This window comes from Sander vitreus, chromosome 18, assembly GCF_031162955.1.
Source record: "Sander vitreus isolate 19-12246 chromosome 18, sanVit1, whole genome shotgun sequence".
Lineage (NCBI taxonomy): Eukaryota > Metazoa > Chordata > Actinopteri > Perciformes > Percidae > Sander > Sander vitreus.
This window is the reverse complement of record NC_135872.1, coordinates 7,031,686-7,056,127: the sequence shown is the minus strand read 5'-3', so window position 1 is coordinate 7,056,127 and position 24,442 is coordinate 7,031,686. Positions and strand designations below refer to the sequence as shown.

General features: G+C 39.8%; 2 protein-coding genes across 16 annotated transcripts in view; both read left to right on the top strand.

Moving 5' to 3' along the window:
• dtnba (dystrobrevin, beta a) overlaps positions 1-13,331 on the top strand; it is a 29,059-nt gene extending 15,728 nt beyond the window's left edge. For 2 of the 7 annotated variants that reach the window (XM_078274179.1, XM_078274178.1), the window contains 11 exons: positions 448-525; positions 1,902-1,989; positions 2,208-2,287; positions 2,648-2,761; positions 4,914-5,010; positions 6,596-6,616; positions 6,901-7,054; positions 7,984-8,073; positions 8,362-8,409; positions 10,724-10,756; positions 11,856-13,331. In XM_078274179.1, the coding sequence (XP_078130305.1) occupies positions 448-525; positions 1,902-1,989; positions 2,208-2,287; positions 2,648-2,761; positions 4,914-5,010; positions 6,596-6,616; positions 6,901-7,054; positions 7,984-8,073; positions 8,362-8,409; positions 10,724-10,731 (778 nt within the window). In that variant the 3' untranslated portion in view covers positions 10,732-10,756; positions 11,856-13,331. The remainder of the gene's footprint in view (positions 1-447; positions 526-1,901; positions 1,990-2,207; positions 2,288-2,647; positions 2,762-4,913; positions 5,011-6,595; positions 6,617-6,900; positions 7,055-7,983; positions 8,074-8,361; positions 8,410-10,723; positions 10,757-11,855) is intronic. The other 5 variants (XM_078274183.1, XM_078274182.1, XM_078274181.1 and 2 more) reach the window with 5 other exon arrangements.
• Positions 13,332-18,637: 5,306 nt separating this feature from the next.
• The window catches only part of dnmt3aa (DNA (cytosine-5-)-methyltransferase 3 alpha a), a 57,295-nt gene continuing 51,490 nt past the window's right edge, over positions 18,638-24,442 (top strand). For 4 of the 9 annotated variants that reach the window (XM_078274234.1, XM_078274233.1, XM_078274226.1 and 1 more), the window contains exons 1-2: positions 18,639-18,850; positions 22,880-23,093. In XM_078274234.1, the coding sequence (XP_078130360.1) occupies positions 23,025-23,093 (69 nt within the window). In that variant the 5' untranslated portion in view covers positions 18,639-18,850; positions 22,880-23,024. Of the gene's footprint in view, positions 18,851-18,900; positions 19,027-22,879; positions 23,094-24,442 lie in introns of those variants that run through there. The other 5 variants (XM_078274231.1, XM_078274228.1, XM_078274227.1 and 2 more) reach the window with 3 other exon arrangements.

Here is a 24,442-nt window from a genome sequence, read left to right as displayed (position 1 = left end):
TTGGATGTCAACTTTTACCTTGTCGAAAAAGAAAATTTCGACGGATTGCTTACCGGATTACATTTTTCAGTTTTTAGTTTCTACTTTGTAATGTTTTCTTAAGTTAGACATTGAACACTCATTTCCATTTTGAGAAACGTTGGAGGACTGAAAACACCAAGGTCAAAGGTGTAAATAGGTGCAGGATTTTATTGCTCCAAATTATGATAGTCTGATATGATGTGTTTTACAAATGCATTACATTATATTACCAGACATTTTCACTGTAAGCAGGGTGAGCAAAATGACAGCAATACATTGTGCTGAGACATTTAAGAAATTACCTTTTATTGTTTGAAAATAAATGAAATATGTTGAGCTATATGTGATATTTAGTTAATGAGAATACTGTACATTATAATCTGAATAATTTAAATTCACGTTTATTTCTGTTTTTCTCTCGTCCAGTTTGGCAGCCGCTCAGCGTATGAATGAGGAACACGCTCTGATCGCTGCGTATGTGAATCGCCTCCAGACCACCCCAAGGTGAGAGTGCAGTACAGATAGACCTGAATTTAGTCAAAGTGCTTCCAAATTTGATTTTGTATCTTATTATTATTATTGTAGTGAAGAGCAAAGATCAAGTAAAAACAAATGAAATCAATGTGTAAATCGTCTCCAAGCTGTTTGTTTGCAGGATGTGCACTGTGTCTCTAGCCTACACACGATAGGCGGCAAAACCGCTTTGTGCCGGCCGTTCCATTGGTTTCCTATGGGGAGGGTGCCCAACTATGCGCGGCGCTACCCCTGGCGTTGCGCAACGCTTGGATTTGCCACTTTGTGCTGCGCTCCAAGTTCAAATTATTTCAACTTTGACCTAGTTGCCGCTGACCTTTCGAAAGTGCAACCAATGAGATAACAGCATGTTGTTACCTAGCAACGGGAAATAGCTTCCTTGCTACCCTTGATGGCGTTTACCTGCGCTGCGCTTTGCTCTCTGCGCTTGGGTGCAGATCGGCAGAGAGCAAATCGCGTATCATGTGTAGGCGGCTTTAGGCCAACTGATTTAAATGTCCCATGGCATGAAAATGTCACTTTATGAGGTTTTTTAACATTAATATGAGTTCCCCCAGCCTGCCTATGGTCCCCCCAGTGGCTAGAAATGGTGATAGGTGTAAACCGAGCCCTGGGTATCCTGCTCTGCCTTTGAGAAAATGAAAGCTCAGATGGGGAGATCTGGAATCTTACTCCTCATGAGCTCATAAGGAGGAAGGTTACCTCCCCTTTCTCTGCTTTGCCCGCCCAGAGAATTTGGTCCACCCATGAGAAAGAGAGAGACATCATGACGCAAAGTGGCAGTTGGTCAAGGCCACACCCTCCACCCCCCTCCTCCTCCTCAATAGCATTTAAAGCTACAGACACAGAAATGGCACATCCTCAGGAAAGCTCATTGTGGGACTGGCTCTAGTGGCTGTAATTCTGCACCAAGGCTGAATTTCGGGAAGAGATTTCAGATACAGTATTAGGGGACCACTAAGGTCTATATAAAAGAAACTTCAGATACAGTATTAGGGGACCACTAAGGCCTATATAAAAGAAACTTCAGATACAGTATTAGGGGACCACTAAGGCCTATATAAAAGAGACTTCAGATACAGTATTAGGGGACCAATAAGGCCTATATAAAAGAGACTTCAGATACAGTATTAGGGGACCACTAAGGCCTATATAAAAGCATCCAAAAAGCAGCATGTCATAGGACCTTTAAAAACGGTTGTCCACAATCAGCTCTTGGGGAAACATTTACACCCAGTAAATGAATAAAGAATGGGAAGAGTTAAACATTTAAAAAAAAAAAAAAAAGATCATTAGTTTATGGTGCTGTGAGTAAGTTGCTGATTGTCCTGCTCTCTGTGCGTCAGTAGTGTGGACAGTCCCAGAAGAGAAGATGACGAGCACAAACTGATCGCCCGCTACACCTCCCGACTGGCAGAGACTGACAGCACAGGAGTGAGTCAACAGCAACGTGTTTTTTCACACACAGTAAACGGCTAATACATAAAAACCACAACTAAGTACTTCTGTGTTACGTATACATAGAGCTCTGACGCACAATTGTGCGTGGTCTCTCTCTCTCTAAACTTAGACCATCTTTTGGTTGTTAAATGATAAATGGTCATCACACAGTCAGTGAGCTTCAGTAACTCAGTGTTGTCTGTGTCTTTCAGGTGATACCTAACCGGAGCATCAACTTTGATGTGAACAAACAGAAGAGGGAGCTCATTGCTCAGCTGGAATGCAAAAACAGGTAGAAATGTGTGAATAGCGGATGAGTCACTAATTTTAATTAACTTTTAGTTTGACTCATGCTCTTGTAAGTCTGTCACGTTGTAGTTGTATTTGTGACTTTATATATGCAGTAGGATTTCAGGTGTCCCTGTCTGGTGGTTTTACTGGCCCAGTTTTTCCCCCCGTTTAGAGAACAGTGGTCTTATTTGGGGGGGAAATTGGAGAAGTTATGCAACTTATTCCTCATTCCTCCACATAATCTACAAAAGCCTGCGGAAGTGTTTAGTGTGTTCTTGCCCTGTCTTTTCACAGTCTGTTCAGTCATGTAGTGCTCCCCCAGCCTTAACAGTAGCTTACCAGTATGTTTTTCATTTCCCAGAGAGATCTTGGCAGAGATCAAACGTCTCCGTGTAGAGCATGACGCAGCGTGCCAGGCCAGTCCGGGGAAAGGCAGCACCAACCCGACTCTGCTGGCCGAGCTCCGTCTGCTCAGGTACTGTAAACACCGGAACTGCCCAGGAGATGGGTAGTGTGGTCTCCTGCTGCACACACATACTATAACGACTATTAGTTTTTTTTGTTGTTGACATATCCACAGAATTGATGCCCAAACATAATTTTAAAAAACAATCAAAGTTTGCCAGCTACCTTGCGTTTTCTACATTGTGTGCCACAGTGTCAGATTTGACGGGAAATCTGCCGCGTTGCTTTGCAGCACAGAGGGAGAGTGCTTTATGGCAGATGGCGGTGACAGATGGTGGAGTTTGAGAAAAGCCAAAGTAAAAATCTCTTCCAACATGTTCATGCTATTTCTACAAAACAAAATTCCAAGGGAGAGGAGTGATTTAAAGCAATAACAATTCTGCTGGAGAGAGAGAGTTGCAGTAAGGATGATGGAAGGATACTAGTGGTTTTAAGTGCTACACAGAGCAGCTTTAAATCCACTGATTTGTATTTGATTGGTGCATCTTTTTTCTTCTTCTGATGCTGAAAGTTTTTGTTGGTAGAAAAATGCCTCAATCGCAGTCATGGATGTGGCCACTTAGTGGCGCCAAATTCAAAAGTTTTAAAATTCTACAACAACACAAAATGTCCCGTTTCTTTCTTTGTAAGTGGTTTTGACTAGAATATTGAAAACAAAATGTGATGAATGGAGCATGTTTCTGATTTGGGACTAAATTATATGAAAACTGAAACAACCTTAATAACACACAATAGCTAATTCCCATAATTCAAGGTAACTACACTCTGTTTTATTGTAATATGTTAAATGCACACCAATTTTGTACCCTAAAATGTCCAAGTCTCCCTTCCCTCTTCACAGCTCAACGGTCGATACTGTAACTATTTATATGTGTAAATTATAGTCATTATCAGTAATATCTCTATCTGAATGATCCGATGGTGTCACCTCTTTGAACTTGCAGTCATGGTAATCTTTCTTATCATATCCTTGATTAAGATCTTTTTTTTTTTTCTTAAACTTTTTGTCAATCTTACTGTTAAAGCTTTAATTTGGGATCATAATGACTCAAATCTGGAGTATACTGCATAACTGTTGTCTGACAGTTTGCTTATTTACTCATTTTTCCTAACGTGAGGAGAAGGTTAAGGAAAAGAAGGAAAGCTTCTGCTTCTTGTCCCATCCAGACCACATACTGAAGATTGTAAACACCTCTCTAGTATGATGTTACGTGTGCTGACTCTTACATCTTGGATTCTTTTTGCTGCCAACTCACTGTAAATAGTAAGAATTTATCAGATGCGGTTTGGATTCAATCTGCACTTCTCAAAGTCTTTAAAGGCCTTGGTGGTCAACACTAGAGCGTTTTTCAGCAGATCTAAGTGCACGATGAACGTCCCTGCTGCTTCTGCCATCTGAGAAACAGTATACATCAGACTTTATGGTGTGTTCTCAGAGGCTCATGGTGTTCTCATGTTCTGGTCAGCTAGTTCTTTCACATCTCATCTCCACCGAGTCTCCTCTTCAAACCCTGTAACAACTGGTCACTGAGAATAAATGCTAAGGCTTTCTTACGCTGTGTTCCTTCGATCTTCAACCATTCATGCTTCATTCAATCTGATCGCTCTACGATTTGCATTTTCTCTGGAAATGCTCTCACCTTCTTCTGCTGTTTGGGGATCTCCCAGGACCCTTTCAAGGATGATCTCATGCTCAAAGGCCTACTTGATTAAACTGAGTCTCTTATTTCGCTTACCAGGCCACTTGACAACTGTCTGTAGAAGTGTAATGAGAGAGAGAGAGAGAGAGTGTGTGTGTGTGTGTTTTGGCAGTTTTCCAACTGTGTTTTATCTACTCATAAACCTCATGGTACTGTACCAACCAAAAGTAGCTTGGAATGGAATGTGTTAAGGCCTACCTACATTTATGCTATGCTATGATCTGGCTAACAGAAAATGGATACTGTTTATGTGGCTTCGTGCAAATTAATTTGTACCAGATCAAATCTGGAGATGCATGACCGGAGTTTAAAGCTATAGTGCATAGTTTTCTGTCTTCCCCATGAGGAATTCTAAGTAATGACAACAAAACTGTTGGCGCGTCCACATGATACAAGCCTTCTCTGATCACGCACAGCCACTCTTGTTCTGTGACAGTAATGGAGGGTTGGTGTGTGTTGCAGACAAAGGAAAGATGAGCTGGAGCAGAGGATGTCATCTCTGCAAGAGAGCAGGAGGGAACTGATGGTACAGCTCGAGGGATTGATGAAGTTGCTCAAGGTCACACACACACACACACACACACACAGACTATTGTTTTCAGCATGGTGTATTGCCACACACTAGAGCAGTGGTTCTCAACCTTTTTTGTGCCAGCGCCCCCCTATCCATTATCCAAGTCCCTAACCGCCCCCCCATCAAATAAGATGTAGGCTAATTGCCCCGAATATTAATGATTACGCCCTAATATTAGGCCTATTATTGTTGTTACTAATGTTATCAAAAATAATCAATAAATCCTATCATTGAATGATAAACAACATATTTATTAGTTTCCCAGGTATCAAAAAAGCCATGTGAATAGAAATTATATTTACAGGTGTAAATATATTTACAAAAAAATGCAACCCTTTGACATTCAATTTAAATAACGGCAGCCAATCAGAACGACTAGATATGTAACATTCAAACTTCAATTGGGTATTACAAACACTAACAGTAGCCAATCAGAAACGGCTAGCAATTTAACATTCAAATCTATTTTTCATTCACATCTAAATCTATAATCGAATTGTTCCAACGGAAAACAAGCTGGCACTTATCAAGGGGTAAAAGCAGAAGGATTTACTTCTGAATGGAAATACGTTTACAACCTTTGAAAGTTAGTGAGAGCCCTTTGTTGATGCTTAGAAGAGCATAGGTTTGCTATCGCCTGTCTTGCGAGTAAATAGCAGAAAAAAAACGTTTGGAGAAACGCAACACCACATCGCGCTGCGTTTTGAGGAGGTGTGAGAATCCCGTACAGTAAACAGTAACATCACTGCCTCTATCGCTTCCACAAGACCGTTTTAAAACACCAAACACAAGCCCTGAACTGCCGGGGAGTTTGTGAAACGGCTAAATGTTTGCCAGACAACAAATTACAGTCGATGTCTCTCGCTCGTCTCTTTTCTTTCTCCGTGAAATGAAGCTGCCTTCAGGTGCAGTAGGAAACCTTGTGTTATATAAACGATCTGACGAAAAACTGTTACTGTGAAATATAAAGTCTACTTATTAGACAGGCTACATTTTTTTTTAATTTTTTTTTTATTTTTTTATCTGAGCGCAGCTTCACGCTGAAGTACAGAGCTCATTTAAGATGTGTCTTTGACGTCCCGTTTCCATGAAGGCAGCACCGAGCTGCGACAAACAAAGCTGACAGAAACACAGAAGAGAAGAAGAGTTATGATACACTGGCAGGTTTTAATGTAGCAGACCACTGTTTTTTGCAAGTAGTTTAAAGTGTAAACATGTATTGTTATTGTGAATGTTTGGTTTAAACTAGCTTTCAAACAAACACCCCTCAAGGACCAAGCACCTCAATGCCCCCCTTTCCAAAATATTGCTTCCAGTGTCCCCCGTCATCCTCTGAACGCCCCCTGGGGGGCGGTACCACCCCTGTTGAGAAACACTGCACTAGAGGGCAACGTTTTCCTTTTTTCTTCACACTTCCCTGCCTGTCCTCACTGTAACAAGCCTCACTTTTCTCTTTGCTATTTCCTCCTTAAAAATTTCACCCTTTTCCAGCTCTGACTGTACCTGACCTCTTCTTTTCCATCCTTTTCCTCCCCATTTGTTTTCGACTGCCCATGTTGTGGCCCTGTAGGATGAGGAACAGCGACAGGCAGTAAGTTTATCCCCCTTATGTTAGACTCACAATGGTGGTAATGTGGGATTGAGCCCTTATTTCATGCAGAAACTTAAAATGTCAAAAATAAGTCAACTTTACACGCAATGGAGAAACTGCTTAATTTTTCCAATCGGGACCTAAACACTCACCTTTTTTCCAGCAGTTACCAGAAATTTTATTACATTGTGGAGGTGATGTCAGCTGCAACAAAAATGACAAATTAGATGTCATAAAGTCATAAATGATGATGTGCAACAACCCCTTATAAATCCATCTCTTAGGCGCAGGCGGCTGGCTCTTCTCACGCCTCTCCTTCTCGACCGAGCCCATCAACCGTCCGCTCCGTAGGTGCTGCATCTCCCCAGGCTCACATGTACTCTCCTCAAGATTCACTCGCTGGGGTTGGTGGTGACGTACAAGAAGCATTTGCCCAAGGTAAGTCTTACACAGAACTCACAGCAGGGTAAAAAAAAAAAAACACATCCATAAAATAATTATTGTTTTTATGGTCTTGGTGGTTTTATGGTTTTGGTTTCGTATATTGTCTCAGGTTTACCACTCTGAGACAATATACGAGAAGGTATTCATCGTTGGTCCTTTTTTCACCTCTTTGAGACACAGGAGTGATGTTTCTGGTAGGATTTATTCTTGACCTAACAAGGTTTACATGTTGTTCCACCACTTTTACTAGCAGCTCAACAACAATTTCCCTGTTAAGAGTTTTAGCTTTCACATATATAACCGAGTATATGATATCACATGAGTTGAAAAAAATCTTCCATACAACTGCTTGTCTAAATGTTTTACTTGTAAGTGATGAATTTAAATCAAGCTATACATTTCAGGTTTGCAGATGAAAGGTCTAACTCTTTAGGATATTGGTATTTTAATGCTGGTTTCACCTTCATGGTGTGCTGTAAAACCTGTAGCCTGTAATACAAACCACTTGACAGGAGCTAATCGTTTAAGAAGTAGCCCATTTGTCATAGGAAATCCTGTGTCACAATAAAATAATTTATAATGTTACACAAGAACACAAATGCACCACATTATCAAAACTTGGTGTAAAACATGAAATCAAATCACAAATTTGTCTCAACGGGCTTAAAAGGTGGTTTAAAAAAAGGCTTGTCCTAAGCTATACAGTTATTTTTTAATTCTGCTCTACTGTAGAGACAAGTTAACTTTTAAATGTGATTTGCTATTTTGCTGTATCGGTTAAATAGCTTTTTATAGCTTTAATTCTGCATTAGGTTTTTGAGTTTGTTATGATGTGTAACCCTAACCTCAAAATCGGAGTAAATGTAATCTTTGTACTGCGACACACAACATTGGATCTTTTTCCTCGCATCTTTCCATAACAGGTCCGAGAAGGAACCTGAGGAATGACCTTCTGGTAGCAGCCGACTCCATCACCAACACTGTGTCCTCACTGGTCAAAGAGCTCCACTCTGGTACACACACACACACACACACACACACACACAAACACACACGATCATATATACAAACCCACACTTCCGTAGTATCCTGCAGAGGTTCTTTTGACATATTTGTAGCTTTGAAATGATCTACTTTTCACAAATTTGTTTAAAAATATGTTTGATGTTTATATATTTGGGTATAAAACGGATCAAGAGTGTCACGTTTGAATTCTTTTTGTATAAAATGTAATTATAAATCTAAGAGTGCTGAAGTTTTGGTCCAACACATGTTGACACATTACCCTCTTTTCTGACCAGATGATGTTCGGGAGGAAGAGGAGAGATTGCTAAATGGGAAGGATAGAGGTAAGTTATTGTATGTCCTCAGTACCTCACGTTATCTTTTCACACTGAATTACTATCCTCTTTTTCACTCGCTTCACTTGCTAACAAAACTTCACACTAACATAATCCTTATAATGCTTAACCTTTGCATAGGGACTCCCATGCGTTGCTTGACATCGGTCTCAGTATTGCTTAAAGCTTTAGTGCGTAACTTTTTGATATTAATGAACGTCCGTTACATTCAAGCCATTGCCAAATGAGTTGCTACAAAGCTAATTAAGACTATCAGCTCCACGCAACTCTCTCTGTATTTCTCAGTATGACTATGTTCAGAAGATTGTGTCGTCCGGCGACTTTCCCGCGCAGAAGCTCGAGTAAAGAAAATTGCCTTCTCTGAAGAGTCCATCATGTTTTTTAATTCTCCGTGTCCTCCTTGGCTAGCAGCAACTGCGTGGAGGAGGGGTGGGGGCGCGTGCGCAATCACGGAAGGCTTGTATCATGTGGATGCGCCAACAGTTTTGTCATCATTACTTAGAATTCCTAATGGGGGCGACAGAAACTACGCACTATAGCTTTAATTAACACATCTAGACCCAGATGCAAGTAATCAGTGTTTTTAAAATGTTCTCTTTATCACGCAAAACCAACACCAAACAATAAAATAACATGATAAATAAATATAAATAATAAATTAAGTAACATAAAAGTCTGCCATTGACTCGACGCTTCCTTTTTTAGAGGGTTTTTTCTGAAAGTGTTCATGTAAAAGGTCAAGAACTGGAGAGATTTTATAGCTGAAATCAGATTATATTTTGCATGGTTACTCATGGAAAATCATTTTTGATAATGAAACAAGAAAGCACAGAAATGTGATCTCATGACTTTTCAGAGATCATCTCTCTAGGGCATGAATGAACTTCTGGCTCTCTGATAATGATGTTTTTTTTGTTTGTATTGCCGGCATTGTGAAGGGGCAAAAACGGGTAAAACTATTAAAAGACAGTGGTGATAATTCAGATACTTCACTTAAGTGAAAGTAGCAATAACACAATATACAATTACTCTGTTGCAAGTAAAAGTCCCGCATTCAAAATTCTACTTGAGTAAAAGTACATAAGTATTACCTACAAAATGTACTTAAAAAATCCAAAGATGCTGAATGGCACCCCCAAGGTCCTGAAAGATAATATTTTGTGCGCACAGGTTATTATCTTTTAAAACAAGATAAAGAATAGGCATTTTTCAGGACTTCAGGAGCTCTCCTGTTAGTTTTGTTGCAGGACAACTTACAACTGTATCATTGCTATTGGTGACCTCATTTAAATCATGAGCAGGGCTCAACTCCATCATGAACCTATTCAGCCACATAACTGAAAAAACCTGTGTGAGTATGCAGCGCCTTTAATCTATAATAATGCATCATATCATATCATGATCATATGTTTCGTATATAAAATCAAAGTAACAAGTGACTGTAGTTGTCAGATAAATGTAGTAGAGTAAACATTCTATATTTTCCTAATGTAATGGAGAAGTACTATGATTTGGAATTACAAAGTAAATACTAATAATACAGCATTGGCTGCAGAAAAACCTCAGTCGTAGGTGGAATACATCAGTTAGCTAATTTTTCATAAAATATATTAATATACTGAACTGTATGACCCCTTGAGTTTATTGGAGATAATGGAACAGTCTCTTTTTTTTCCCTTTTTTTTTTTTTTTAAACACATGAAAGTTGCTCTGGCTTACATCGTGAGGTATTTAGAAGACATTTAATGCACTTGTACTTGCGGCTTTTCCTGCATGTCTTTCTGTGTCTGTGAGACCACGTGCACAGTCTCTATACGACTCCACTTATTCTCCAGGTGCTCTCTCTCGTCTGCATTGCAGCAAGCTTCATAAATATGCCATCTCATTAGCCATGCTTTATGGAGCCCCTCCTCTATACAAGAGGACCGCCTGCAGAGACGAAGCAGTGAAACTACTTCCTGGTCTGCTCACTGAGCCCAGACCAAACACTTATAAGAATACTAACCTGCAGTACTAACCCACCGACGCCCGAACAGCCAGACAGACAGGAGGCCAGGGTTCAGCCCCACCGTTCAACACAGTTAAGTCTTAACGTTTAAAGATAAAATACTACGTTAGACTGTCCACAAAGTTTTCTCTCTGGACTCGGTCAGTTTGTGTAGCACCTGCCAAGTACAGCCACGTTTTATGTTTCTATGCTAAGAACTGGTCTGGTTCTTATTACAGTTTCTGGCAGAAACCTGTAGCACTTTAGCTTCACACTGCAATGTCCTCTGCTAACAAACCTTCTTTCTCTCTTTAGCAGGTTAAAATGATCGCAGGACAAACAAAAACGGTAAGTGATTTAGTTTGATCGCCCTTTTTTAATTACATGATAATAAACACTTAGTTTTTTTAATAGCACAACAAAAGATAACTATTTAGTTAGCAGATACCAAATATTCAAAGATGAAACTACTACTCTCTTCCCCATTAATTACTTAATAGGCAGGTTAGAAACGTTTCAGCTTTAGAACAAAAAGGCTGCATTCACGTTTTATGGGAAAAAGTGAACGATTTGATGACTCAAAGCAACAACTTGTTGATGCGTTTGAACTTGTTTGCACAGGCCTTCAAACGGCCGGTTTTTGGTTCTTCCTGGTCAACTTTTGAAGCATGATATTTTATTTGCTACTATATTATATATATTAGTATATATTCTACTATATTTGCTGTATACGCAGAGAGAGAAAAATTCTGTAATGGTGTTTACCTTTTGCAAACCAAAGTAGAACATGCTTGTTTGCTCTCTTTCCAGGAGTTAGATGAGAAGTTTAATACCATTTTCATGTTTAAATACCAAACTGCAGCCAGTTAGCAGGAAGACTGGAAACCGGCTCTGTCTAAAGTTAAACGTGCCTACCAGCACCTCTACAGCTCACTAATCAACGCGTTCTATCTAATTTGTGTTGGTGGTGGTGTCCAAAAACTGAACGTAAAGACAACCTATTGTGATGTTATGTGCCTGACTATCTCTTGGCTGGGGGCAGTAACGTCATGAGGTCTTGTTATTATCATGAATAGGATTCAACAAAAGAGGTATTTTGTGTTAATAATAAATTAGGTTTAGAGGTTTAGAAGGCAGATTTTTTTAAACTCTTGAAAGAGCCAAGCTAGCACTTTCTCCTCGGTTTCTTTATGCTAAGCTAAGCTAACCGGCAGCTGGCTCCAGCTTCATATTTCCCTTTAAGACACGAGAGTATTATTAATTTAATTCTCGATAAGAAAGCGAAGAAGTGCATTTCCCAAACTTTCGAGCATGACATGATAGTATGTGTGTGTGTGTGTATATATGTATGTATGTATGTGTGTGTGTGTGTGTGTATATATATAAATAAATAAATAAATAAATAAATCTGATCAGTTGTCTGACTGTTCTGTCACTTTCTCCACAGGCAGAGTGATGTTTCATCAAAGCCAAAGAAGACTGACCCTGCTGGAATTGAAATATATCTTCTTATTTTAATCGTTAGTCAATGGGGGTTAGAGCTCCACTGCCAATCAACCGATCGCGATGCTGGACACCAAACGACCGCTGGGTTCCTACTGATGTATAGCTGTGATTCTGTGTGTGTCTTGTCACTGTGGATTTACTTTTGTTTTGATCATGCATAGCTAAACGAGGAATCTGAAACCTACTGATTTATACTGTAGCATGTGTGTGTGTGTGTGTGTGTGTGTGTGTGTGTGTGTGTGTGTGTGCGCTCTGGTTTTAGAGGGGTCAAGTAAGTGAGAGGGACACCGTGAAGAGATAGAAGGATGTGTTTAGGAAATTTGTGAAGGATAGTGCAGGAACGTTTCAGGAAGGAGATACAGGATGTAACCACAGTGGAGAGAAAAAGTGGAAAAACAGAAGAAAGTCCAAAATGGTGAGAAGTGAGTTGTAACGTTTTAAGTTTCGGCACTGTGTGCTTAGTATTTATTGCTTTGTTTTTGATTTTTGACATTTATTCATTCAGTTTTAGTGTTTGTGTGTATGTGAGTGTGGTCCGGCCCTGCTGAGACGATAAGCTTTAATGGGACATTTCCTGCTGTATATCAAGCCCAGCCCAGTGTAGGGTGGAAAGCTGAAGTCCTGGTCCAGGTGTCTGAAACCTGGAAGAGGTTAGTGCCATGGGTGCTGGTATGACAGCAGCTCAGATTATCCAGGCCTCTCTGTGGCTCTCGGTACTGCAGTGGGACTATACAGTCGAAGAGGAGATACCTGATTACTGTGTGTGTGAGGGAGAGAGAGAATTTAAAACCATTTGCTTCAACAGTGTAGAGTAGCAAAGTGTGGGGAAGTATCCCCCCCCCCCCCGTTAGAAATGATCTTTTAAAGGGTGGTTTGAAGGAATGAGGAAGAAAGGAAAATTAGTTTCACGCAATTATATTTATATTTTGTCCAACTACATCTAGCAACCCAAAAATCTTCAGACTGGTTTCTGTATACAAATCAAACATAACCCAAAGTGAGTTACTGAGCTCCAATCAGGTCAGGTTGATTTATTCTCATGTAGCAGATGTGAAATAATTTCATCAAAAAATATTTTTCAGGGTTTTGGTTTCGGCTCATGAGAAGCTGTATATAACTGTTGTACATTTTTTTTTGGATTCATTTTTTTTTCTTTTTTTTTTCTTTTTTTTTCTTTCAGACTGCACCAGCCCTCCACATTGTTTGACTGACAGATTGCATCTGTGATGATCACATTTTCAGATTGACTGTGTGCATGTGTGTGCGTGTGCGTGTGAGAAAGAGAGAGATTGAGAGTGACTGACAGGACAGACGCGTCCTGACATGAAACTGTAAACCCAGTCAGCTCTGAACCTGCCTGAGCTGACGCTGTGAGTGAAAAGTGTTTCATCTGCAATAAATAATATTTAACGTAAAACTCCTGTCTCTGTGACTGTTAGTATTAACCCCCCCCCCCCCACTCCCGGACACAAAAGGCTGGGCAGCAACAGTATGTGATGTTTGAGTCAATACAATTTCCACTACTATGTCAGAGCACTTCCATGACCTTAACATTTGATTCCCTCGTGTTTTCTATTGTACGTTTTTGTTATGTAAGTGTACAGTTTGGCAAAACAAAAATATCTGAGTTGGAAACTACTCTGCTGTATTCCTGGAAAGTGACCGATGTGAAAAACTTCCTTCACTTGGCAGAAATCAGAAATACAGCATTTCTTCTAATGAGCAATACATGGAAAACTAGAAGAGCACTCAGACAGTACCCCCCTGCACTAAAAATGTATTCAATTAATATACAATTCAAGTAAAAGTATGTTATTAGCTAAATTAACTCAAACTATCAAACATAAAGGTACTCAGTTCAGAGTAATAGCACTGTGTTACACTGATATGTATTATACTATTATATTATTAATGCTAAATATAATTTAGCTGTTGTTGAAGTGGAGATAAATTTGACATTTCAGTAGTAACGTTAGCTGTCAAATTCATGCAGTGGAGTAATAAAAGCCTACAATATTTTGTGTGAAATGTAGGGGAGTAAAAGTATAAAGTGGCATTAAATGTACCTCAATTTGTACAGTTCTTGAGTTAATAGTAGTAATTGAGTAGTTAGTCATATTCCACCACAGCAAACATCAGATCATCTTTGAGACTGTCTCTTTTTAAATAGGAAATTAAACTTATAAACAATAGAAATGCACTGTTGCTCAATTCTATACAGCTACAGCAGCAAAATGTATGCTACGAAGTATCAGAAGTACTCATTTAAAATGGCCCCATTCAGTGTAAAATAATACAGTATTGGAATATTACTGATGCAGTAATGGGTAAACAGCATTATTTTGTTCAAGTTGGAGCTAATTTTAACTTTATATAATGTTTAGGTATTCTAATGTATGATGCTTTACATTTAACAACTGATGATGTAGTATCCAGCTGTGAAATAAATGTAGTGGAGTAAAACGTACAATATTATATTTAGAGTAATATCTAAGATTTAGACTTTGTTAATTCTACCACCATAGCCTTTTTCATCAATACTGATCACAATAGGTGCTTTCCGACCGGATAGTACTTGTACTTTTTAGAGGAAAAGTACACTTCTAAGCAGTTCTAAGAACTACTCTCCCCCAAAATCTTTTTTTCCGTTTGCATTCCCACTGGCCAAGTGGCCATAGGGACTGGTAGGAGGGGTAAGGGAGTGACGCAAGCAAGGCAACGGTCTTTATAGCATCGTCACTAGACCTTAGCGCCACATACAACAACAACAAAGCAGCATGGAGGAGGCCGTACATGGCCAGCAGTGCCTGCACCTCCGCATCAGTCCACTTTTCCGAGTTCCGCATTCCGTCCATTCTCGTAGTAATTCACGTATTGTTTTGCTCAACACAGACGGGGCTTTATTATACTCGGAACAGACCCCGCCTCTGCCTGCTGCGCTGTGGACGTGTGTGTGTGTGTGTGTGTGTGTGTGTGTGTGTGAGTGTGTGTGAGTGTGTGTGACGGCTGGCGAGCCGCAGGACACGCTTGTGGAGTTTAACTCCGAAAAGACAGTTAACCACAGGTTCCCGTTAATCTTATGATGGACATGTGTTGTGATATTTAAACAAACGAACCGTCAACGGCAAAATAAAAGCCTCTTATTTACGAGAGCGGTCTGAGAGACCTCCAGCTCACAGCGAGGTGTCTGAGCAAGACTGGCCGAGCGACGAGCTAGAGGCCGGGGCAGGAGCTTGCTGGCTGTCGCCTCACTTCATGGAGCTTCTCAACGCCGAAAACTTTGAAGCAAATTGTCAATTCGGCATCAGTTTTCGCAAGACTGCCTATATTGGAAATCTAAACAGTTAATTTTTCGCCTAAAACGTTGTCAGAAGTGAATTTAATGATGAATAAGATGGTAGGAAACCTAGGAAAATGGAAAAAACCCTGCTCTGAAGTAGGAGCTAAAAAAGTACGCTACTGAGGCCAGAGGAACGTAAAAATCCCCAAATTTTTCCTGTCGGAACACGACGAAAAAAGTGTTCATGGAACGTTTAGTTCTAAGAACTGCAAAAATCCCTCCAGTCGGAAAGCCCCTATTAATCTCGGGAGAAACAAAACCGAGCCAATGTTTTTGGTCATAACCCAGTTTCTATAAATAAATACACAATGTGTTTTCCTGTCTATACGACTTTTAAAACTCCCCCCTGATTTATTGTCCTCATTAGTATGGATGAGCAGCTCTCACGTTTCCCATGAGCTTCCTTCAGAGGTCACGATGTGCGTTTGTGAGTGTGTGTATGCAAGGTGGGGGGTGTAAACTATAGACTGAATAAAGCTCATTGAGGTTGTCTGCTGTTGGTGACCTCACTGACTGCTATAAATATAACCCCCCCACCACCCTCTATACTTACTGACACAGTGCAGTTATGAGCCTGTTTATTAGGGATCTTTACACTTTCAAACTAAGTTAACCTTGTTTTCTGGAGCAAAAATCAACTATAATGCCATAAAAGTCAATTTGATCTCATTAAGTGTCAATTATTTTAATAATCAACTAAAAAAATTGAGTAATTTATGAAGTGGAAAAAAAAGTTCCGACAGAAGCTTATTAAATGTGAGGATTTGCTGCTTTTGTCTGTTTGATATCGTTGTAAATAGGATCATTTTCGATTGTTGGGATTGTTGGCCAGACAAAACAAGCAGTTTGAAGACATTACGTCATTTTTTTTTAAAACATTTTTGAGGCTAAACTATTAAAGCTGATTGAAAGAATAGACAGATTAATCAATAATGAACATCATCGTTGGTTGCAGCCTCGGTAAGAGTGACTTTATCCACCTTTCTGTCTCTAGATGTTGGTAAACAGAGAGACCACACACATTTCTACATGTTTTACACTGAATCCACACTTCAGTATGAGTTAAAGGAAAATACAACTCATGCATCCACTTAAATACTGTAATATTCACAGCATATCAGGAGTTACTTTGTCTAGTTTTTTAAGATTTTCCCACTTGCCCTCAGTCTGTCTAATCCGCCTATACTACATTTACTGCTTTTCCTATCTTTCCTAGAATATTGTGTACACAGCTGTTAGCAGAGCAGGTTTCAACTTGTTGCAGCATGCTTCAGCTTGACCTGTTTAGGAACCTGTGGAGAAAGGAGACTAGAAGAAATGAACCCGTCTAGCAAGACAACGGGTACATTTGTTGCATTCACTTGGTTGTAGGTGTGGACAGGTAAGGTAGAGAAAACAGGAAAAAGGAACTCTTTGTAACGGTAACTGTGTGTAACACTACATTTGAGTCCAAACCCTCTCTAACATAGCGGTTCCCTACTATTATTTAATCATAACATTATTAAAAAGATAGGAAATAAGGGAGAAAAAACAAACAACTGTATTTGCAACACAAATCAAGTTACTTTTTTCTGACTTGTGTCAACCTGTCTGTATTATGAAACTGGAATGTTTTACCTTTTTAGGCCTCTACAAACTACTCAAATAAACAAATCTAACAGGTGAACTGTTTGAAACTCAGAGATTTGCAACCTGTGACGGGGGGGGGGAGTAAGTATTGGTTCAATTTATAGATCACATTTCAAAAAAAGGGTTTATGCTCAGACTTGACCCTGACCTGTAGACAGATAGGACAGTTTGCCTCTAGGCTGTAGACATCAACTATACTGCATATTGTTACAAGAAGCTCATATTACCCTTTCCAGTAAATATGAGCATGGCCAGACACCTGAGTCAATCATCTTTACTGTAGTTTCTGTGAACAGATATTGTCGAAAGCAAGATTATTTTAAAATCACTGGCACTGGACGTTATAAAACACTGGCATTGAACATACTTGGAGGTTTTGCAGAACGTTTTTGTACGGTGATAAGGTTGGATATGTTTAAACACAAAACAATGATTTCCCTGTATGTTGTAACAGTAACAACTTAACAGTACTTTTCTGTTAGCAACACCACGTGAAAACAACTTTTTTTCCCCCCTAGTAATTAGTTTAAACTAATTTAGGAATATATGCCATTTATGCACAGCCTCAGCTGAATTAATAACAGTCGAAAGTAGATTTGATGTCTCTTGGTAATCGAGCCTTAATTATGTGTTTCTGTGAAAATGTCACAGAGTTTTGGGTTTTTAATTATTTGCCCTCAGGCAAAAATGAGCTGCAGGCCCCTACTGACGCCGCATGTCTCCCACTATTTGTATGTGTTTTCGGAATTTGTTTACTTAACTTAATTAAGCACTACATTTATTTCAGAATATGTCCCATGTAAGTACAAGATAAACAGAAATAACAAGGCTTAAAAACTAAATTCTAAACTAGATTCCCTACAGGGCAGTTTCACGGCTTTGCCCGGTTGGTAATTAGGGATGTTGATTCTCAGGTTTAGGGTAGTTATGTAACACTCAATTCCAGATTGAGCAATATCAACCATACTGACCCAAATATTAGTAAACGTAGAACATTAAATACTTCCTTTAGGCTGCTCCTGTCAGGTTGCTGGAAGAAGTGAAAATTATTTGATTTCTGGTAGTTTTAGATTAGCATTTTGGAGCTCCTCATCATCTGTGACACCAGATTTGACTCGAGGAATTTATATTAAAACATGTTACTGTACAAGAGTGTCAGAATGAGTTTCCTAAACACTGACAAACTCTAAAAGATGCACTTTAAACTGACTTAAAACTTCTAAACGTAGCTTAGCTAGCCTAGTGACAATAAGACAACAACCCATAATGCAACAGTCTTTGTAGGAGGCACGCTTTCCATTTCAAAAAGAATATCTGCTGTTGTGAATAATACCGTTAATCGTCTAGTTCTCGAATTGAACCCATGTTTTTTTAACGTACTTTCCAGAAAAAAACCCTAACCCTTGTCTTATTATATGTCGGCCAATATGGTGTTTTTATTTGTTTATTTGTATTTTGTTATTTTTATTGATTTGGCTGTGTTTGCAAATCAATACTTAACCTGAACTTGTTTGAAAGTTAGATTTAAGTTATTTATTTCATGGCAATATATATTTTAGCTATAGCTAGTTTAAAGTCTGCATACTTCTGCACCTGTCTTCACGTGCTTAAGTGTGTGCGTGCACGTGCGTGTGTGCGTGCACGTGTGAGCGTGCGTGTGCTGAGTCTATGCTGTAGACTTTAGGACCCGGCAGAAACTTTCTCTCCGGTGCGGCAGCCTCTGCGGCTCGTGAGAGAGCGAGCAGGCCGGTTGGTGAGAGAGAGAGAGACTAGAGAGAAGCAGGCGGGGGAGCGCGAGCCAGCAGCGGAGAGAGAAGACCCGGTAGAGCGCGAGGAGGGAGAGGGAGAGAGAGAGAGAGAGAGAGAGAGAGAGAGAGAGAGAGAGTGAGAGAGCGATATCGAGGGTGAACGAGAGGAGAGAGAGCGACGACCGTCACGGTCCGCGTGCCTGAGGGACGGACGACACGGTAAATATAAACATTACATTTTGGCTCGTGAACGCACACCGGCAGCCGTTAAGTTGAGCTACAGTCATCTCCTAAAGTCATCGCTTGCGCGCTCCGGAGCCAAACCGTCGGTTCCGTTTTAGCAGATGATGTGCGCGTGAAGACAGAGCGGTTCGTGCACGGGGCGAGTGAACTTGGTGAGTTATTTTGTACGGTGTGAGGAATATCACGGCATCCGGACAACCGTTATGTAACGAGTGTGGGTTGTCCGGTGGATCGTACCTCCCGGCTTCCCCGACACCAGCAGGTAATGTTAAACCGGAGCGCACCGTCCCCTTCTCCCAGCAGATGCAGCCAGACACATCAGCGCGCGGAACCGTCGCCTCCGCGGAGAGCGAGCGGGCGGGCACGCGCCTGCTAAGGTTAACGAGTGCATTCGGTCTGAAACGCGCCCCCGTGTGTGTTTTTCACCTGACCCAGTAAAGCTTATCGGCGTTACACACTCAGACACGTGTCTCTCACCGGCTGCCCGCCCCGCACACATCCCCACCGGGATTATACGCCGTTTATGAGGGGCCGTACGGTAAAGGCCGCGTGAGGTCGCTCCCAATATTAATTGTCATAAAGCTCGGCTCTGTCAACTGTCAAGCTAGCAGGGAAACTACGACACTTCCGGCGTAGACTTTAAAAATAAAAGTCTCGTTTCACAACGCGTTAAACGCAAACGTCTTTGCCGATGCTGTAATAAAAAGATGTTAAGTGTGATCACAGTGGTATTGTAGAAGTGATTCATCAATGGTGTAGGGCTGCATACCATACCATAGAACTATGTAGCTGCAACTAAACATTATTAGCATCACAATATCCCATTGTCCAAGGTGACATCTTCAAATGTCTTGGTTTATCTGCTCACCCCAACGTGTTCAATTTACTGTCACAGAAGACAAAAAAAACAAAACAGGAAATATTTATACCGAACCAGTGATTTATGGATTTTTTTCTTCTTCTAAAAAAAGATGGCTTAAACAATCAATTATTACCAAATAGTTCCCTATTACTTTTCTGTCAATCAGCTAATCCATCCATTGGTTAACTGTTTCAGCTCTGATATGTTGTGATCTCTTGTTTTGAGTTCATTTAACTCTGTATTTTTTCTGTGAATTTTGGGGGTTTAGCAACATGTGTGGAGTTTAAATTCAATCAACAAAATTGAACACATGGTTGGTATTGTTTTTGCTGATCCATTAGTCTTAAATGTCACCACTTTTAGGCCAGCAATAAAAAAAAATAAAAAAAAGGATTTAGTGTTTCCCAATTAGAATTGTATTCCTGGCAGTGTGGAGAATGTTTTGAAACAGTCTTGGGGACATACATCTTTCAGAAAACATAGCTGAATAAGTCAACCATGACAAATCTATATAATAAAACATTATAGAGACTTAATTGTTGTTGTCAGGTCAACATTTTCTGAGGGTTAGGGAATGATGTGTTGGAGGAATTGGACTCATGACCTTAGATGACCTTATCATTTTTTTTAAAATCCTGGTTACAGCCCAAATGGAAAGCTTGAAAACTGTTAAAAGCCTTTAAGAAGTGTTACTCTGTAGAACAGCACCTGTATATGTGTAATGATATCATAATTAGAATATGAAAAGTTCAGAAATAAAGTCTCTTAAGCATTAATACCCAGCTCTGTCAATAAAACACGACTTTATTGATCTCTGAGGAAATTCACATGTTACAGCAGTACAGAAGACAGGATTAGAGGAAAGGAAACAGATAAAGAGCTATTTAAATTCAAAAAATAAGACAAGAAATTATATAGTTGATGCTTTTATCGTGTAGACCGACTTCCCTTTCTTGTCACTGCCTAACTCTCATTACCTTGACATATCTCTGAAGCTTTTTCTCTGCGCAACCATTTCTCCTCCCACCAATATAGGCTTCTGCTTGGGCCTTTGACTATGGTCTAATTTAAACCTCTGCTGCATGTAGACTGAAACAATTTAAATCAGTGTGTATAGTCATGCTAGGAGTAAGAGGTGTGTGGGTGACCTAAATGCGCAGAACTTGGAGTCGTTGGTTGGCCTGGAGCCTGGAGCTCATGCAGGGAGCCCCTGAGGGTGTGGGGTGGATACTGTACACCCATTTCTACAAAGTTTCCACTGGTAACCCTGGCCGGCTGCCTGTTGTCTTAACAGTATGGTGATGTAAGGCCACAGCTTGAGGAGTGACATACTGTACAGCACATCCTGAAGAAAGCCAGACCAATTGGCTGTACTCACCCTGTGCTCAAATCCAAATCACTACTGAGATCCAATTTTCTTGATTGTGATCAGTATCTGAACAAATCACACTCCTGAAGTGACTCGCAAAAAATACAGACCCGATACACAAAAACTTCACGAGTAAATATGTTCAATTCAGGCTTTATGGCATTATTTATATCACAATGTGCAGCTGAGCTATGGCCAAGGAAAAATAGTCAAATCAGTTTCAGTTATTTATTATATTATAGCCCAAAATCACAACTCTAAAGAAAAGTTGGGTGACCGGTGTCCATTAAAATCCTATAACAGAACATATCAAACAAAGATCTATCTGGTCAACAGTTTAACCACTGATCCAAATCAGTGCATATGATTTAAATGATTTTAACCTAAGAATCACTGCGTTGAAATTAGTTTGTGGAAATTGAATTAGTTGCAAATTAGCAGGTTGCACATTTTTACCTGATCTTGAGGGAAATGTGTTCAAATCAAATATTAATACCTTTAATGTTTCAGGTGATATAATGCTTACATGGTGTCTATTCCTATGTAATGCTAAGTGACACACAACAAACGGTGACAGAATAATGAATCTGCAGTGTGTTCTGTACCTAATGGTACTTAGTAGTAACAAGATACTTACATAGAGCAAAGAGAGTGGGAGGAACCGGCCCCACAGCTACATTTGCCCAGAGCCCCCGAGTGGCGTAATGCGGCCCTGCATAGTTATAGTACTTTTACTTGATGCTGCATTACGAACAAACTTTTGTGAGCATTTGCACACAGGTGACATTGTTTTTAATAAGCCTCTCAGCACAAGTTTGATAATAGACTTTTTGATATCCTGATATAGAAAATAACTGGTATATCAGAACACTTATTGTGTATTTTTGCTTGCTGGTCACAAGCTTTTAAATATATGTACGTTTTTTTTCATGTCAGATCTACCGGTATTCACTGAGCAACCAACTTAAGCGGTAATCAATAAGCAAGCCAAAATCTGAAAGCGCACAAGGGAAGATACGCAAAGAACAAGTGTTGAAGTGGACCCTGGTAGCCTTAAAACACACCCAGGGAACTTTGTTGCATGCCATCCCCCTCTCTCTCCCCAAGTTCCCTATCTGTCTCTACTATCTGCAAGCAAAAAAAGGCCAAAAAGTTGCAGCCCTAGACTATGAATTGGGGTATGCATTGCCCAAAAAATCAGATACAGTATGATTAATAGATTTAGGACCAAGTGGCCCAAATCAAGATAAAAAATGTCAGCTTGAATGTGATTTTTCCCTGTCATTAAAAACAGATTTTTTGAGGGAAAATAATTATATTTTGGACACGTTTACTACCTGCAGTTTAAACGCAGCCATTTTGTCTAATGAAACAGGACAGTTTCATCCAGCAACATCAATCAAATAGTGACAGCCATGTTGAAAGCTGCCCTGATTCCAGAAAATTCCTTTGAGGACACCTGTTGGTGTGTGTGTGCGTGCGTGCGTGTGTGTATGTGTGTGTGTGTGTGTGTGTGCGCGTGTGTGTGCGTGTGTGCGCGTGTGTGCGCGTTTGTGCGCGTGTGTGTGTGTGTGTGTGTGTACAGTTCGTAGAGACACCTTTACCTTTACAGCCTTAACCTCAGGGCTGTGTGGGTTGGTGGGAGGATGAGCAAGAGGTGGATAGACTGAGGAAGAGAGAAAAAAAGATGACAATAATACTTGACAAATTTCCTCTTACAATATTCCCACTCATGCCATGCTGTGTGTGTTTGTCATTTCTCCTTCTTCTTTAGGAGAAGGGGAGGACTGAGTCAGCGAGTGATCGTCAGACAGACAGACAGACAGACAGACAGATTGAATGAAGCTGCACCTGGTGCTTCTGAGGGCCTTTCCCATGTTTTGATTTGCTTCATTTTTTACATTCTAAAGCTCCCAGCCATGCCGTCCAACAGTCCTGCAGCCGCTGAACCGCCCGAGACACCAGAGAACGACATCACCAATGATGTGGTGAGAGAGAGAGATTGTTGTTAATATACAGTGGGAAGTAATGTATTACTGCTATTCCAGCTATTCCATTAATGCTTCGAGCACAATTACTATTACAATTACTAATGTTATGTGAAAAGTCTTTTACTTGATTGAAACCAGCTCTACCACAATGGGGGAAATACTCCGGTAGCCATAAAAGTCCTGCAATCAAAATTTTTATGAAGTATTACAAAGTATGGAGTCAGGATTGTGCCAAAACATTGCTGTATCTTCAAATGAATGCTTTCACAAAATGGAAAACGATAAATGTCGCAGCAGGAGACAAATGACTCGTTAGTCAAACATATGTGAGGATTTATTTCGGGGCATGAATGTATTTGTGTATTTCTGACCATATTATCAACTGCATGTATTGCGTATATTTGTTGTATGTATTGAGTTTATCTGTTTCTTTGACATGAAAATGTACAGAAAGTATCTGTCTATCCAAAACGAAAAGTACAATTTAAAAGTTTTAGAATTCATCTTTTCAAGAATCAAAGACCTAATGATTTGTTTATAAATAAATTGTAACGCAAATATAATTAATTCATTTACAACTCCTTTTTGAAATGTATCACTTTTTTGATAAGTGAATATTAATTTATTAGAACTAAACAATGATAATGTGTATAATTGGCCCAGTGGCCCTTTCCAAACTCTATAAAAGGTATCAAGTTCATTACGATGATTGGTTCCTTTCCGAGTTACTGATGCCTTAACTTACAGTATAAGCAGTGTTTCAGTGTCGTACAGTAAGTGCAGTTGTGATACTGATGAGTTATTTAAATTGTGCCACGCCATCAATTTTGCGGAGCTCGTTATGCTGTTACTACAGCCGTCTGATAAATGTTTTCGCATAAACCAAGGATACTTCCCTCTGTGCATAGTGTTGTAAATGGAAGTATAACTACATAAAAAGTGAAATACTTCAGTACTAGTACTGAAAATATGCACTTAATTAAATACACCTATGACTCTTACCCCCACGTACTACTAACATCTCAGCTACTTCTACTGTCACTACCATTACTCCTATTACTGTTATTATTGCTACTTCTATTATTAGACTTATTAAATTACTACTACAGGTATTTTTGCAGGCAAAGATATTATTACAACCACCAGCACTTTTACTACAGCTATCATTACCACTACCACTACTACTTTAGCTCGCAGTTGAGAGCTTATTTTAGCCAAATTACACAGAAAATCTGGCAGGTAACACTGTGTGTGTGTCTGTAATAATTGAACTTACAGTTATTCATTTACATTCACTTTAGGCCTTTCTGCATTCCACACACTCACCCGACCACATGCACGTGAGA